At 40.7% G+C, this 17333-nt stretch overlaps 1 protein-coding gene across 2 annotated transcripts in view; it reads right to left on the minus strand.

Moving 5' to 3' along the window:
* SGTB (small glutamine rich tetratricopeptide repeat co-chaperone beta) overlaps window positions 1-17333 on the minus strand; it is a 39897-nt gene that overhangs the window by 11711 nt on the left and 10853 nt on the right. For both annotated transcript variants that reach the window (XM_074952647.1, XM_074952646.1), the window contains 4 exons: window positions 10849-10948; window positions 8517-8621; window positions 5666-5804; window positions 5504-5566 (listed from right to left, as the gene is read on the minus strand). In XM_074952647.1, the coding sequence (XP_074808748.1) occupies window positions 5504-5566; window positions 5666-5804; window positions 8517-8621; window positions 10849-10948 (407 nt within the window). The remainder of the gene's footprint in view (window positions 1-5503; window positions 5567-5665; window positions 5805-8516; window positions 8622-10848; window positions 10949-17333) is intronic.

Below are 17333 nucleotides of genomic sequence, written 5' to 3' on the forward strand. Positions count from 1 at the left end.
ACCCCAATAAACATCGAATTGTTTGCACCTTCGGACTTCGGGTATTGTTGCTCTCTGTTCGTGCGAGAAGGACCAGGGAAGTGGGAGAGTGAAGAAATAAGCTCTCTAACAATGAGGTTTTCCCTTCGTCTCTCATGAGTGAATAGACTCATGTAGTTTCTCCAAAGTTGCATGGGGAATGCGGAATGTCCTGCAGATTTGGGATTTATCTTTCTGGAAAACTCCAGTGTTTCATTAATAAATAAATATAATGGAATATAATTTATATAATTGATAATTTGTTTAGCTACCTAAAGTATTTACTACTGGGTATTAGATACTACTGTATTAGATGATATGGTGAAGGTTCATAAGTAGTGATTAAAAAACAAAAAAAAGGAGATTAAAAATCTTTACTACATAAAAATGTACTCTCCCACCAAACCAGCTCTGCCCCCCTCTTTCACTCCCCAGTGCTCCTACCGGGGAGCGGGTCCGGAGGCTTGCCCCACTCCGCCCAGTGCTCCTATCGGGGAGCGGGCGCGGGGGCTTGCCCCGGTCCTCAGCAAGAGCGCTGGGCACGGGGGCAGAGCAGGTCAGCATGCCCATCTTTCTGCGGCCCCCCAATTGTCTGGAGCCCCTGGGCATGGGCCTCGTTGACCCAGTGGCTAATTCCCCACTGCTGATGGCAAAATCTGTTCTGCTTTGGAATAGCCTCACCCTGGAAACAGTGAAAACTCCATTGCGTGACACAAGACTGGACAAAGCATTTAAAATGTTATGTAGGGAGCAATCTTGAATGATAGGGTGTGACAATTTGGGCATCTGTCTGTACAATTTATGCGTTCCGGCTGATATAAATGAAGTGTGACTGTTGAAAAACTACTGTATCATGAATGTGTATTCACAATATCCTACCAGCCTGAAAGCTCCCCACATAGGAGACAATGGGAGAATACTTACCTTTTAATTGGTCCATATAGATATGCTAAATGTATCTGCTCAGCAGAGAGATGGACAGGAAGCTAAGGCAGGGGCTAAATTGTCCAAAGGTAAAGGAGGCAAGCTGATTTAGGAAAAGCAGGCTCCATGTTTCAGGAGAAGCCGTGCATGGGAGCAGACGGTATCTGAATAGCCCCCAACCCCAGACCAAAGAATGCTCTGGAGTGATGAGGAAACTGAGGCAGGGAAACACATGTAGGGTTTCTTTTGTATGATCATTATTCTCTTGTGTTTTATATGATTAAATAAAAGAGCAATTGTGTTAGACTCTGGGCAAAGTGTCTGTGTGTTACATGCTTCACATACCTCAGGAAAGAGTTAAATGATAAAAGAGAAGGCACACACATTGGGGGCAGAATTCTGAAAGAGGATGTGTTTAAGGTTATGTCTATACTACAAAATTGAGTCATCCTAATTTACAAAGGCAAACAGCCTCTGCATTAATTACATTGCTTGTGGGTGTCTACACTTTGCTACTTGTGTCGGCGGTGTGCGTCCTCACCAGCAGCTCTTGTACTTATGTATTGTCAGTGTGGGATGGTTCCTGAAAGCCAGTAACAGTCAATGTAAGCAACGCAGTATCAACACTGACACTGCGTCAACCTAACTACATCAACCTTGACTCAACCACTTGCGGAGGTAGAGTCAAGTCAGCATAGCCGGGCAGTTACGTAGGGGGGGCAGTGAAATTTAAGTGTAGACACTTCCATAGTTAGATCGGTGTAAGCTGCCTTGTGTCGACCTAATTCTAATGTAGACCAGACCTAAGTACAGTGGAGTCTGAAGGGTCAGCAATGAGCATAGGAGCTAGGCAGCTGGATAGCAGGTTCCAGCTCTCAGGAGAAGGTGCTAGACAGTAGGGATGTAAAATGTTAACCGGTAAGTATTAATCTTACCGGTTAACCCGCCTTAACCCCCAGGCCAGCCGGCCCCAGCATCCCAGTGCCAGCTGGAGCAGCCTCAGCCGGTTAACCATTTAAACAGTTAACTTTTAAAATGGTATTTACATCCCTACTAGACAGCATGTCAGCACCCTGAGTGTGTACCTAGGGACCCCAAGATCAGGCCAACGGCTGGACTCTGTTCAAGCTCCGAGAGGCTTAAAACACCTGGGGACCCAGAAGCTGTGTCCTTAGTCTAGTGGGCAACTGGCAAGGGGATCCTGACCAGGTCTGTGACATAAGTTGATGGACTAAATGACCTAATAGGTCTCTTTCCATATGTCTATGGTTCTGCAGGGAAAAGATGGCCTGTAAGGATTTGGAGAGGGAGCACTGCAGCACAGAGTTATAAGGAGGCCTAATTAAAATGGACATTGCATAAAGTGAACCCAAAGTGCTTTGCTTGACTAGTCCATTTTAGTCAACCTCCACTTTACTATAGTGGTGCCTGTGTTATACTTAACATACAAATGCTGGTAGGCACATACATAAGTATGGAAAGACCAAATATACCAGAGTGGCAAACCTTGTATGATTTAAGTGTAGGTTTAGGCACATGTTGAGAATACACACACTCTTTAAACCTACCTTTTGATCAATTTAATACATAAGGTCACTTTATCCCTTAGGGAATTTTTAAACCTGAAAGCAGTGGCCAGGTCTTCACCAGGAATAAAGGCAATGGAGTCTCTCAAGGTACGTCCACGCTACAATAAAAGACCCATGGCACAGCGGCAGCTGGCCTCGGTCAGCTGACTCAGGCTCACAGGATACAGCAGGGGCCCAGAGCGATTGGGGGCGGGGGGTATTGAGCCTATGTTCAACACCCACAGCTGGATCCTGGGGCCCCACAGGCTGGAGCCTACCACCATGCAGCCAAAGCCTGGGGCTGTAGGAGGCGGGGGGGGCCAGGGATGATGGGGGGCAGATGGTGACCCTAAGGCTGGTGTCCTCCACTGTGCGACTAGGGGCCGGGGCCCGAAGCCCTGCAGCCAGAGAAGGTGGTGGGGACCAAGGGTGATGGGAGAAAGTGGGTGGTGAGCCCAGGGCTAAAGCCGCACAGCTGGAGCCTGCCACCCGCCATCCCAGGGCTGAAGCCAGAAGCCAGATCCCCACTGTCCCTGGGAAGGTGGGGGAACTCACACCAGCTGCCTGCCCCTCTGCTGATTGTGGCAGCTAGCAGCCCTGGGCAATTCCACAACCTCCCTGGGCAATTTGTTCCAGCACTTAGCCACCCTGACAGGAGGTTTTTCCTAATGTCCTAAATTGCCCTTGCTGAAATTTAAGCCCATTGCTTCTTGTCCTATCCTCAGAGGTTAAAAACAACAATTTTTCTCCCTCCTCCTTGTAACAACTTTTTATGTACTTGAAAACTGTTATGTCCCCCTTCAGTCCTCTCTTCTCCAAACTAAACAAACCCAATTTTTTCAGTCTTCCCTCATAGGTCATGTTTTCTACACCTTTGATCATTTTTGTTGCTCTTCTCTGGACTGTCTCCAATTTGTCCACATCTTTCCTGAAATGCGGCACCCAGAATAGGACACAATACTCCAGTTGAGGCCTAATCACTGCACAATAGAGCAAAAGAATTACTTCTCGTGTCTCACTTACAACACTCCTGCTAATACATCCGAGCATGATGTTTGCTTTTGTGTGTGTGCGCGCACGTGCAAGTATTACACTGTTGACTCATAATTAGCTTGTGATACACTATGACCCCCAGATGCCTTTCTGCAGTACTCCTTCCTAGGCAGGCATTTTCTATTTTGTGCAACCGATTGTTCCTTCCTCAGTGGACTACTTTGTATTTGTCCTTATTGAATTTCATCCTATTTACTTCAGACCATTTCTCCAGATCATTTTGAATTTTAATCTTATCCTCCATAGCACTTGCAACTCCTCCTAGATAGGTCTCATCTGCAAACTTTATATGTGTATTCTCCATACCATTATCTAAATCATTGATGAAGATACTGAACAAAACCGGACCCAGAACTTATCCTTACGGGATCCCACTTGATATGCCCTTCCAGCTTGATTGTGAACCACTGAGAACTACTCTCTGGGAACAGTTTTCCAACCAGTTATGCACCCATCTTATAGTAGCTCCGTCTAGGACAGTATCAAAAGCCTTACTAAAGTCAAGATATATCACATCTACCACTTCCCCCCCATCCGCAAGGCTTGTTACCCTGTCAAAGAAAGCTATTAGGTTGGTTTGACACAATTGTTCTTGACAAATCCATGCTGACTGTTACTTTTCACCTTATTATCTTCTAAGTGTTTGCAAACTAACTGCTTAATTATTTGCTCCATTATCTTTCCAGGTACTGAAGTTAACCTGATTGGACTAATTCCCCAGGTTGTCCTTATTCCCCTTTTTATAGACTGGCACTATATCTGCCCTTTTCCAGTCCTGTAGAATATCACCTGTCTTCCCTGACTTTTGAAAGATAATCGCTAATGGCTCAGATATCCCCTCAGTCAGCTCCTTGAGTATTCTACGATGTATTTCATCAGGCCCTGGTGACTTGAAGACATCTAACTTAAGTAATTTTTAACTTGTTCTTTCCCTATTTTAGCCTCTGATCCTACCTCATTTTCAGTGGCATTCATTAAGTTAGTTGTCCAATTGCTACTCAACTTCTTGGTGAAAACTGAAACAAAAAAGTTATTTGGCACTTCTCCCATTTCCACATTTTCTGTTATTGTTTCCTCCCCACCCCATTGAGTAATGGGCCTACCCTGTCTTTGGTCTTCCTCTAGCTTTGTAGACTGTTTTCTTGTTTCCTTTTATTTCTCTAGCTAGTTTAATCTCATTTTATGCCTTGGCCTTTCCAATTTTTTCCCTACATAATTGTATTATTTGTTTATATTCATCCTTTTCCCCCCCACTTTTTGTAGGACCTAGGTTCCACTTTTTGTAAGACTGTCTTTTGAGTTTCAGGTTATTGAAATTCTCCTGGTTGGGCCAAGGTGGTCTCTTGTTATACTTCCTATCTTTCCTACGCTGTGGGATAGTTTGCTCTTATGCCCTTAATAGTGTCTCTTTGAAAAACTGCCAACTCTCTTGAACTGTTTTTCCCTTTCAACTTGTTTCCCCAGGGGATATTATCTACCAACTCCCTGAGTTTGCTAAAGTCTGCCCTCTTTAAATCTATTATCTTTTTGAACTGTTTTCCCTCCTACCAGTCTTTAGACTCATGAACTCTCTCATTTCATGATCACTTTCACCCAAGCTGCCTTCCACTTTCAAATTCTCAATCAGTTCCTCTCTATTTGTCAAAATAAAACCTAGAACAGCCTCTCTGCAGTGGCTTTCTTCACCTTCTGAAATAACAAATTGTCTCAAATACATTCTAAGAACTTGTTGAATAATCTGTGCCCTGCTGCGTTACCTTCCCAACAGATGTCTGGGTAGTTGAAGTCCCCCATCACCACCAAGTCCTGTGATTTGGATGTATACACTAGTTATGATAAGCATTAAAACCATCTTCCTTTGTTGAAGCAGGAGTAATGTTTAAAACATTTTACATTCTGTTTCTTAATTAAAAGCAACACGATATACTTAAAATACTCACCATACTAATGAATGCTGGGTTGTTTATCAAGCTTGCCATGTCAAAACTCAGTCCTGTTCCAGTCTGAAAACAAATAATATCTGAAGATTACTACGTCTAGGAAATTCCATTTGAGTTATTAAAAAACCTCACTGAAAAGAAAAACTAATTAAGGTAACTTACAGGACTGGAGAGGTCTCTTAGTTTCTGTTCAGCTATTTTCATATTTGACTTGTAAGAGTCATTTTCTGGATCAAGAACCAGTGCTTTTTGGTAACTGGTAATTGCTTCTTGGTATTTGTTCATAGAGGTCAGGGCCAACCTAGTGTGAAATAAAGAAAGCCAGTATGAGCACATCAAAGAAGTAATGATACTAACAGTTTTGGATCTGATTAGCCCAGGAGTAAGTGAGAGAATCTCACAACTAACTTAGATCCTGATCATTCCAAAATACATGCAAGTTTACTACCAGAATGTAAATATTGATGCATATTGGCTGGCGCTGGCATTTACTTTTGTCATACCACATTCTGTAGCACAGATGATCCCCCAAGAACTCAGCCTTGCATATGTTCCACTTACAGGCAATGAAGAACTTTTTGCCGCCAAGGAAAATGCCAAATGCTTCTGGCTCCATTCTAGGCCGTGCCTTCACAAGTTATCAATTAGTGAAATATGCAAGGGTGCTTCTTACAGCTCGGTAACCACATCCACGCAGAGTTGCTCTCTCACGTAGGGCTCTAAATCTGATACGCAATTCAGAATAACAGTCCTGCAATCATTTTTAAATGAACAGTCCCCATGCCCACCTGTTAATCTCCTAAGAGTGGGAAGTTGGAACTCATATGGGAAATTCTCCAAGGAAAAAAACCTATTTATTTACCACAGAAATTACAGCTCCCTGAGATGCCTACCCATATGGATCTATGCTCCCTGCTCATTTTCTCCACTTCTTTGCAGTCTCTTGTAGAGGGATCCTAAATTAGTGATATGAACTAAAAGACGTTTGGGGCAATGCAATCTCTTTGGAACCCAGAATGGGAAGGAGAGGAGAAGCAAGCTGCCCCAATGTACACTTCTTAGGCAAATCTTCTAAGCTCATGCACTAGTGGCATGCTGGAGCGTTATCCACATAGGCAATCATCTTGACAAAGCACAATTACTATAAGTAACTATTTTATATGCGTTGTCCTATATGGTCATCTTATGTTAATACAATTTGTCCCTCTTCTGTAGTCTTGTTGGGTTTCATTGTAATACTATGACACTTCTAATATATAAGGGTTTTCCACTTTGTTCATAGCTGCTACTTATGGCAGCTCCAGTGTACCTAAGATATTGAATACTCAATCATACCTACATCTGAATAGGTAGCTACAGAGAAAATAGTTCAGTGGTTATTCTGATACCTTAATATTTTTCTCAGTGTTCTATTAGTATTATTATCTTATCGGTATAGGAAACTGAAGTCATCTGGTTTTTCTACCTGCTTAGTCATGATGATGGAAAACCCCAGTAGGCTACATCTGAGGGTCATCAGAGAGACCGTTCTCCAGAGTGCAAAAAGGAATCTCTTAAGTAATTTATTGATCATATTATATTCAGATTCCCTAAATATCATGCTAGCTATGCCAAATTGTTAAATTATGTTAATTTAAATTATAGGGGACCTTCGTTATCACCAAAGTTGAACAAGTCATTGTCCACTGCACTTCAGACCACAGACTTTGGCACAGACATATTTACAGAAGCTGGTACTATGCTGGCCATAGTTCTCCCTTCAGATTAGGGCCAAGAGCCCTTTCAAACATGGAGACATTCATAAAACTTCAGGTAGTAAAGATGCATAATCCCATTTACTCCTTCCAGACAGCTCTCACTGTGCTATATTCACATTTTTCACTAGATTTGACAATTAGTATTCACAGAAGCAGCATTCATCTATTCATTCAATTTTCAGAATTAAAATTCATGTTCTGAAATTTAAAAAGCTAAGGACCAAAGTCAGACATTACATGCACATATACTGATCTCACTGACTTCTATGAGAGCCATGTATGTGCCTCTGAGGGAAGAATTTGGCACTAGATATTTGTTTTATTATTAAAATTTCTTTAAAGAGGTTTACCAGGTGAACTTCACTCTTACTGGTGAGGGGGTCTGATTCTCTATAGACATATAGATGCATGGAATGTCAGACCTGCTTTGGCATTTATGGGTCAATGTAATCACAGTGTCTTGCCTACAAGTTACTATTACAACATCAGCCAGAGAGGCTTGTAACTCAAGTGGTAAAGGCCTGTATTTCTCGTGTCAAAGGTCCTAGTTTCTAACTCCCACAGCCTAAGCGTGCAATGATGGATTGCCCTACCCAGTTATGACAGGACGAAGAAGTCACAAAGCAATTGCATGGGCACCCTGGGAAATATCCCCAACACAAAAGCCGCTCTGCACAGGGACTACTGGAAAAAGTCATAAGGATGAATTTCCCTAAGTGTGCAGATGTGAATTCATAACAGTATTTTCTTAAGAGTGCTGTGTTAGGGTCAGAAGAATTACTAAATAAACAGCATTTTCCACCTTAACAGATCTGCTTCCTAGGTGTATTTAACTGAGAAAAATAAGTTTGTACTCCTACTAGCTCGGCAAACCCAACACTTTTGAGAGAGGGACTTGGATTCTATTCTGTATTAATTATCATTAACAGAATAGTTGTTGTTCCAGTTACAGAATAATTACTGGTGATTAGGAGCGAGAAAGAACACAGTTTGACTCCCTAGATTGAATTTGCAGTGCTGATAAACTGAAGAAAAAAATCTGTAGTGTAAACAGAGCAAATCTGACAGGAAGTCACTAGGAGAGAACATGTACATGGAACCTCATGCCAGCTTCAGTCATAGAAAACTGCACTTTTAGCACCAGATCTTCAGTCAACACAAACTGGAATTATCCCATTGATTTAAATAGAGCTACACTGATTTCCACCTTCCAAAGATCTAGCCCTGAATGCTTACATAAATCTGGATTATCTTACCCCATTCTCCCATATGCTTTGCTGTATTTTGGATCTATTGCTATTGCTCTCTCACAGTCTTTTATTGCTTCATTGTAGTTGCTGATCTTACTTTGAGCAGCAGCCCTAAAGTAGGGGGAAAAGAAGGTATTTAAGAAAAGTCTGAGCATCCAGATTTAGGCCCCAAAGACTACACTTAACATTAAGAACACGTTTAATCCTACTGACTACTCAGTTACATTATAGAAAATTTGCTCACCTGGCTTGACTTCAGTGGGACTGTTCAAGTGCTTAAAGTTAAGCATGTGAAAGTGCCTTACTGACTTAGAGCCTTAAATTATACAGAGTCAGACCTTACAAAAAACAGAATAGTGTGGAAAAGCGTTTGAGAACCAGAATACAGATGCACACAAAATACATCATTAAATCAATTACAACAAGCCAAAAGGTAGATCTGGTGATATATAATGACTATCTAGGAAAACAAGTATTTTGTACAGGCACCCTTTTGCAGCAATAATACTTTTTGTTTTCACTCCTCACAGTTCAAAGGATCTACTTGGTCTCTCTCTCTCTCTCTCTCTCTCTTTAAGCCTGTACCTATCAGTCTCATATCACAATGACAATCCTTCTGTTGAGGGCATCTATCCCTCAGGTGCCTGGCTCCAGGAGATTTGCTAGAGGAGCTCGAAGCTCTACACTGACTGACCATGTAGGTATTTGATCTATATTGATTTTTTCAAAGTCTCTGTAGAAATACAGTTGTGTGTGTAATGCCACTCATGCTGGTAGGTAAGTCTGGATAAAGAGACCTAATAATTTCTGAATCAGTGAATTACTACTGTACCTTTACCAGGGAAACACTCATTATTTTTACATATGATTTATGAGTTAAGACAATAGAGTGGCCAAGCCAAAGAGTTCAGATCAGTATTCAAATTCAATCTTTCCCATGGTCAGAGTATTCAGAAAAACATTCCAGCTTAAGTCTTTCCATAGTTAAAATGGTACTTTACAGAAGGAGGAATATTTAATTCTACAAAGCATTTTGTGCTAGTTTTCCATGAAAAATTCTGTGTAAAATGATTTTTTTTATTTAAACCATTTTTCCTACTATGCCCTCTGAATTATATATTTTGTCTAGGTTTGATGGAATAAATTACTTCCCTTCCTACTGAGTTGTGTTCATTGTCTTTAATTATATGGACCGCTTTACACCTGTTCAACCCCACTGAGGTCAATGCAGTTGCATGAGTGTAATCAAAGGCAGTATTTAGCCCTGCTGCACTTCAATTCTTTTTCATGTTTAGAGACAGACTCAACAGACCAAATAAGGAATCAGCCCGATTCGGCTCTCCCGTTTTCTTAAGGTAAAGCAACCCCTCTCTCCTCTGCTTCAACTTATGTCTACACCATCCTCAAAACTTCTGGAGCAAAATTCAATCCTAGTTTTAAATTACCTCAACTGGCGGTGTACCCACTTATGCCAGGGCTGAATTTGGTCTGTTTTACAGTACAAAATCATTGCAAGTTGCACATGCTTTGCATACTCACTGAATATCAAAGTAGTAGTAGTTACGTTGTGTTGCTAATTACACACATTTTGAGCTTATTCAAAGGCTATTGGAGTTAATGGGAGTCTTTCAATTGGCTTCAATGGGCTTTGGATCAGGTCCTACATGACCAGTTTACATCTAGAGAGAATTGATAGCACTGCTGTCTTATCAGAGAAAAGATATGGTTCAAACTCTGCACTACTGCCTTAAATAAGTAATGCCATCTTAGTAAATGTTTGTGGATCCTCTGCCTCCTTGTGCTTGTCTCTATCTACTACATAATTCATTTGTTTAGTAACTAAGGAGTAAAATCTGTATTAGAAGTGCATTACGTAGAACTGTTACTTTTGCAATAATCCCGGCATAAAGGTATTTAGCTCCTATATAACGTTTTACATCTTCAAAGCACTTTACAAATATTTTTTGCTCTGGAAAATTAATGCATATTAGGCCCAATCCATTAGAATTCCATAGAAGGGCTCCCACTAGCTCAAATGGGCTTTGAATCAGACCTTTACTAATTTCTTGTATAGAAGTTGCTTCAAGCTGCCAACATCAGTCACCAAATAAAGTCTTGAAACAAAAGTTAAAATCCACACTACAAATATAATGAAGACAATCATTTGAGTATAGTTGAAATGATACATTTTAAAATTTGCATAACCAAACTGATATAAATCAAATGTTGTTACTCGCTGAAAATGAGGGCTTTTCACTTCACCTTGTTTTGATCTAGTTTGGTTTTTCTTTTTATAATTATCTCTATGAAGTTTAAGGGATTTTTTTTTATTTTTTACCTGTTACAATAATACACTGCATTATTTGGATCCAGCTCTATAGCATGAGTATAACAATCCACTGCAGCAACATAATTTTCTTCCTTCATGTGATTATTACCTGAAATAAATTGTAAAAATGATGGTTTAAGATAATTAAAGGTGTAATTCTATACCTGAAAGATAAACACAGAGCAGAATCACTACACTACAGTACCTCACAAAGCAGTTGGGACTGTGTTGCCTTTTGTGATTAACTTTTCAGAAAAAGATTTTGTATTAGTCTGCTGAATATACAATACGCTTTTTTCATGCAGACCTGTTATCTACAAAGCAACACAACACTTAATGTTTACTGCCCTCTCAATACTCTACATACTTACCAGGCAGTTCCCAACAAACTGGTTCCTTCCTCAACAGCAGGGAACTGGTCCAGTGGGCTGGTCAACCACAACAACTTAGCTGCAGTTTGGACTGGTCAGGATGGATATCCCAGCAGGTCTCAACTTAATGAACTATATGTGGAGACCCTTTTTGATTTAATGCACCCAAACTTGCCTGTAACTACAACCATAATATGAAGACTCTAAAAACAAGGACAACAAAGATGGGCAGGTAAATGAACAGTCCCGTGCAGCTACCAGTAGCTCTTTCATGAAGATGCTGAGGACACATATACCACAAGTGCCATAAAATGACTCAGATGCAAAAGTACTCACCAACACCTCAGCAGATGCATCACTAGTCAACTCTTAGGAGACTAAAAATGTTATGCATCCAGGAAAGGAAAAACACCAAGCCGCACCAGTACAGTAAAAGGAAAAAGGACCCTGCCTTCCTTTTCTCCCCATCCCTTGCACCATGTCTGGCAGCAGTACAGGCACAGGCCATAATCCCACTCAGGCAGGGAAAAAGCTCAGATTTAACAGGAAGAGACTAACAAAACTTTAAGTTCTGGCAAATGGGCCAAGGTAACAGAAGGAACACCACAAAGAAATTATGAAGGAAGAAGAGTATCCTCCAAAGTGTAGAGAGAGTACAGAGATCTGACATGCTCCAGAAGGCGCCGAGTCCTCCCCATGCAGGACACATGGCTGAATGAGGAAGAGATCCTTCGGTCTCAGCCATTGGCAGTGAAAGAACCAACATTCCAAATTAACAGAACCATACCAACTTTTCAGCTCTGTTATAACTGATACTATATTGCCACAAGTAACCTAATCGTGTATGAGAAGTTGAATCATAAATATTTCACATATTAGCAAAGTCACTTCCATTTGGAAGGAATGCATAATCTTCACAGAGCCAGGTAAGCGTAACAGGGAGTAGAGTCTAGTAACATAGCTAATGGATCACAAATTAATTTCAACAATAATGTAATTTGAAATGAATGACAGGCCTAGGTGACAGGTCACTAACTTTTCAGCTAGTCAGGTAAATTCTCTCTTTAGTATTGGGCATGAGTCAACAGGTTACTATGGATGCATAGACTGGGCAGGTCCATCCAGTGTGGCTGCAGCTGTGACCAAGAAAGACCCTGCCAGGGGCAGTTCTCATCTCAGACAATGACTGAAAACAGCTAAGCATGTTTCTGTTTTTCTCAGATTACAAAACAGAAGGGACCATTGTGATGATCTTATCTGCCTTCCTACATAACACAAGTCGTGGCACTTCCCCAAAATAATCCTTAGAGCACAGTTTTTAGAAAAAATCCCATCTTGATTTACAGATTGTCTGTGAGAGAAAATCTACCATGACGGTTGGTAAATGGGTCCGTGGTTAATTACTGTCACCGTTAAATTCACACCTTGTTTCCAGTCTGAATTTGTCAAGCTTCAACTTCCAGCTACTAGATCGTGTTAAACCTTCTCTGCTAGATTGAAGTACCCATTATTAAATATTTGTTCCCTATGCAGATACTTATTCAGGATGTAAAATGTTAACTGGTAAGCACTGGTCTTACCGGTTAACCCGCCTTAACCGTTAACCCCCAGGCTGGCCCACCCGCCAACCCCAGCGGCCCCGCGCTGGGCAGCCAGATCGGCCCCAGCCGGCCAAACCCAACCCAGGCCACACCGGCCAGCCAGAGCAGCCCCAGCCATGCCAGCCAGCTGAACCCGACCCCAGCCCCCCTCCTTTTAATTGATTAACCATTTAAATGAAATATTTTAATAATTTAAATGGTTAACTTTTAAAACGATATTTACATCCCTAATACATATAAACTATAATCAAGTCACCCCTTAAGCTTCTGTTAAGCTAAACAGATAGACTCAAAGGGCTCAACTGTTGTAAGGCATGCTTTCTAATCCTTGAATCATTTTTGTGGCACTTCTCTGAATCTTCTCCAATTTTATCAACATTCTTCTTGAATTGTAGGCACCAGAACTGGGCACAGTATTCCAGCAACAGTCACACCAGTGCCAAATACAGAGGTAAAATAACCTCTCTACTCCAGAGATTCCCGTTTATGCATCCCAGGATCACATTCACTCTTTTGGCCACAGTCTCACACTGGGAACTCATGTTCAGCTGATTATCCACCACAACCCCCAAATCTTTTTCAGAGGCACTGCATCCCAGGATAGAGACCCCCATCCCATAAGTATAGCTTACGTTATTTATATTTAGCTGTATTACAATGCATATTGTTTGCTTGTGCCCAGTTGACCAACTGATCCAGATCACTCTGAATCAGTGACCTGTCCTTTTCACTATTTACCATATCCCCAATTTTTGTGTCATCTGCAAACTGTATCAGTGATGATGTTATAATTTATCCCAGGACATTAATAAAAATGTAAAATAGCATAGAGCCAAGAACGAATCACTGCAGGACCCCACTGGAAACACACCCACTTGATGATTCTTCCCTGTTTACAATTACATTTACAGACTTGTCAATTAGCCCGTTTTTAATCCATTTAATGTATGCTATGTTAATTTTCTTTCTTTCTAGTTTTTTAATCAAACTATCATGGTGTTACCCTGGGTTTGAGGGGTGTGTGTACGCAAAATGTGATCAAGCCAATTTCAACCATATTATGTGCACTTAGCCACTATGAATTAATGAAATAGACCACATACTTAAAGATTAATTTGGAGACAAGCTTTCAGAAGCAAGGTCAAAATCTAGCTGACAGTTTCTGCTAATCAGAATGGGAGGAGGGGAAAGAAAGTAAACAACTGAGACTGAAAACCTTGGTGGTTGGAAGACCTTGAGTCTGGGCTCCTCTGATATTAGAAGTTTATTGAAAGTTAGGAAAAGTGATGATCCAGTAGGGGTCATTATGACCTATGTGTTTTGTAGAAGTTAGTTATAAAAGACTAGCTAACATAGTGTACTTTGGAGCAGTCCTCTGAAGCCATCTTGAGAGATGTTTTTCCCAACACCCTTTCTCCCCGCTGGGTGACCAATCAGCCACTGCGAACCTGCTGTTAATTACTCAGTACTGTTCCAGATGTTAGGTAAATATCTGGGATGTTCTAAACCTATTGCCTATGTCTGTGTGTGCTTAAATCTAATAAACTGCAGTATTAGATAAGAGCACGCTGACTTGTATTTAATCTCTAATCAGACAGAATTGCTGTGTTTCTATTGATTTATTCCTGACACAGCTAGAGCGAAACAGTTAAGTTACCACTGTTGGGGGTTCTGAAAACCCCAGTAACCATGAAGTACCAAATCAAATGCCTTAGAGAAGTTTAAGTATATTACATCAACACTATTACTTTTATCAACCAAACTTGTAATCTCATAAAAAAATAATGCTTCCACTGTCAAGAAACAGTGACAATGTAAAAAATAACTAGGTAGGTAAGATTGGGCAGGTTCGAGCAAGTATTCTCAATACTTGTATAACAGGGACTATTAGTAGGCCTAGTAATATCCTACCTACCAGTTTAAGAAGAAAAAAGAAGTTTTATAACTGCATATGCATCGAATCTAAGACTTTGGAATCTCTGCTACGATTCTGAAAAAAGTACTGCTTGAGACACGGAGCCAAATTCAAAGCTGACACCCATTTACCCCAATCTTGCTAACCCAAGCCCTGAATTTGACTCCAAGAGCATAGGAATCCAGCCAGAGATGCTAGTTCTGCTCAGATTGTGGGATTTGGGACTCTGCATAACAGAAAAAGTAGCCATGATAATTTATTACATTTTATTATAGCGTCAGAAAAAATGCCTCAAGAAAAACAAATTGTTTTACTTTAGGGATAAATTTGTGTCTTTCTGGAACTGAAGCACTAGCTATTATTACATAATATTTATACTGCATTATTGCCCAAAGGCCCCAATTAGGATCAAGCCCCACATTATACATAGGTGCTGTACAAACACACACAAAACCCACAGTTCCTGCTCCAGAGATTAGAAGCTAAGAAATCAAGCGAAATATGGGGGGGGGGGGGAGAGATATAATTAAATATATATTAAGTGAGTGTGTGTGTGTGTGTGTAAAATAATGCTTTTTAAAAACTATAATAATGCAAAGTGTCAATTCTCCAGTTTGCTGCTGAATTATTAATTGGCTGATTCCTTTAAGGCATCACAGCAGAGAGGGGTATTAATAAGGACAGAGTTGGTAGCTTATGAATGAGTTCAGGGAAGATGTTCCATGCATAAAGGACAGTGTGAACAAGGCCCATGAGATGCGTGCAGGTGCATGAGGCTAGAGTGGTGGAGCTGAGGGAAGTTGGAGTGACAAGAGCAGGAAGGGACCAAATTATGAAGGACCCTGAAGGTAAGGACAAGAAGCTTGAATTTAACTAGGAAAAGACAGACATACTTTCCAGGCATCTCCAACCAGACCTATCAATGCCCCCAACTCCTAACCTGCTATTTCAATAGATGGTCTATCCTTAAATCAGACTGTACGTTGAAGTAGATTACACACTGCTACAGTGCCTACTTTGATGAGGTGCTGAGTACCAGTAAAGCCCAACAACTGCACTGGATGTTGAGGGCATTTTGTACTTTCCATAAGGTGCTCAACACCACATAGAAACAGACAGTTAATGAAGTGAAAAGCCATTCCAGAGCAACTATGTTAAGATTCTCCAATTAATTTTCACTTCTGACCTAACCAGGTTTGAACTCATATCTCCAGAAATGAAAGGCTAACGACCCACTTCATCACCTAGCTAAGCATTTTTTTAAGTGTACTTTATAAAGCCAAGAGTGGAATATATTATTCCTTGTCATTTGCAACAGCTGCAGCTGACCATTTAAAATGAGAGACCTTGACCTAAGAACATAAGAACAGCCATACTGGGTCAGACCAAAGGTCCATCTAGCCCAGTATCCTGTCTTCCAACAGTGGCCAATGCCAGGTGCCCCAGAGAGAAAGAACAGGTAATCATCAAGTGTCGCCTATTCCCAGCTTCTGGTAAACAGAGGGTAGAGACACCATCCCTGCCCATCCTGGCTAATAGCCATTCCATCAACCTATCCTCCATGAATTTATCTAGTTCTTTTTTGAAAAGTCTTGGCCTTCACAACACCCTCTGATAAGAAGTTCCACAGGTTGACTGTGCATTGTGTGAAAAAATACTTCTTGTTTGTTTATTTTAAACCTGCTGCCTATTGAAATCCAGCCAAATTTTTTCCATTTCACTTTATTAAAAACTTTTCCCAGGAGGCTACTTCCACCTTTCAAATGTAAACATACTAATCTGGGTTTTATGCATAATATCTACAAATCTGAATTTATACCCAAACTACAATATAAATAAAGCCTTAATCTATTCAATAGCCCTACATATCTGTAAACAATGCTACACTTCTTACTTTCATTAACATTAAAACCTACCACATGCACTCCACATATTTTAAATTAGTCCAATGCAAAAGAATCTGGAAATGGATTTTTTAAATTAGGGACATAACTCATTTTACCGTGATTTTACATAATGTAAAACTGTTTTTATATAATGAGTAAAATCTAGGGTTTAATGAAGTCAGTGGGAGCTTTCCATTGACTTCACTGGGGCCAGGATTTGAAAATAAAAACCCAGTGACTGCACTGGGTGCTGAGGGCATTCTGCACTTTGAAGATAATTTATACTCAAACCATCGCATACCCTTTACAAAGTAATGAATTGGATACTGTTGAGTAGAAACTGTACTGGCAAATACAGGAAGCCATAATGTGCTCAACAACAGCCACGCATTCATTAGAATTTCTACTACTCAAATAGGGAATGTTAGCCAGGGCTTCATGGTTTTCCCTTGTTTTAACTTCCTCTTAACCAGCCATCAGCAAAGGGACAGGATGAACCTCGGTTTTACATCTCTCATGAAGCACAACTCTGACCCCATAATACCACATCACTGGTACTGCACTACACTGTCAGCATTAGCAATTAGCCCGAGTTTTCACATGGAACTTGTAGTCCAGATACAATACTGCCACTGACTGAGTTATGCCAACACCCTAATATTGCCAAAACCCAGGACAGCGTGAAATTATTACTCCCTGTGATGCTGGCTGACAAGGTGCT

This window comes from Natator depressus, chromosome 5 (genome assembly GCF_965152275.1).
Source record: "Natator depressus isolate rNatDep1 chromosome 5, rNatDep2.hap1, whole genome shotgun sequence".
NCBI lineage: Eukaryota > Metazoa > Chordata > Testudines > Cheloniidae > Natator > Natator depressus.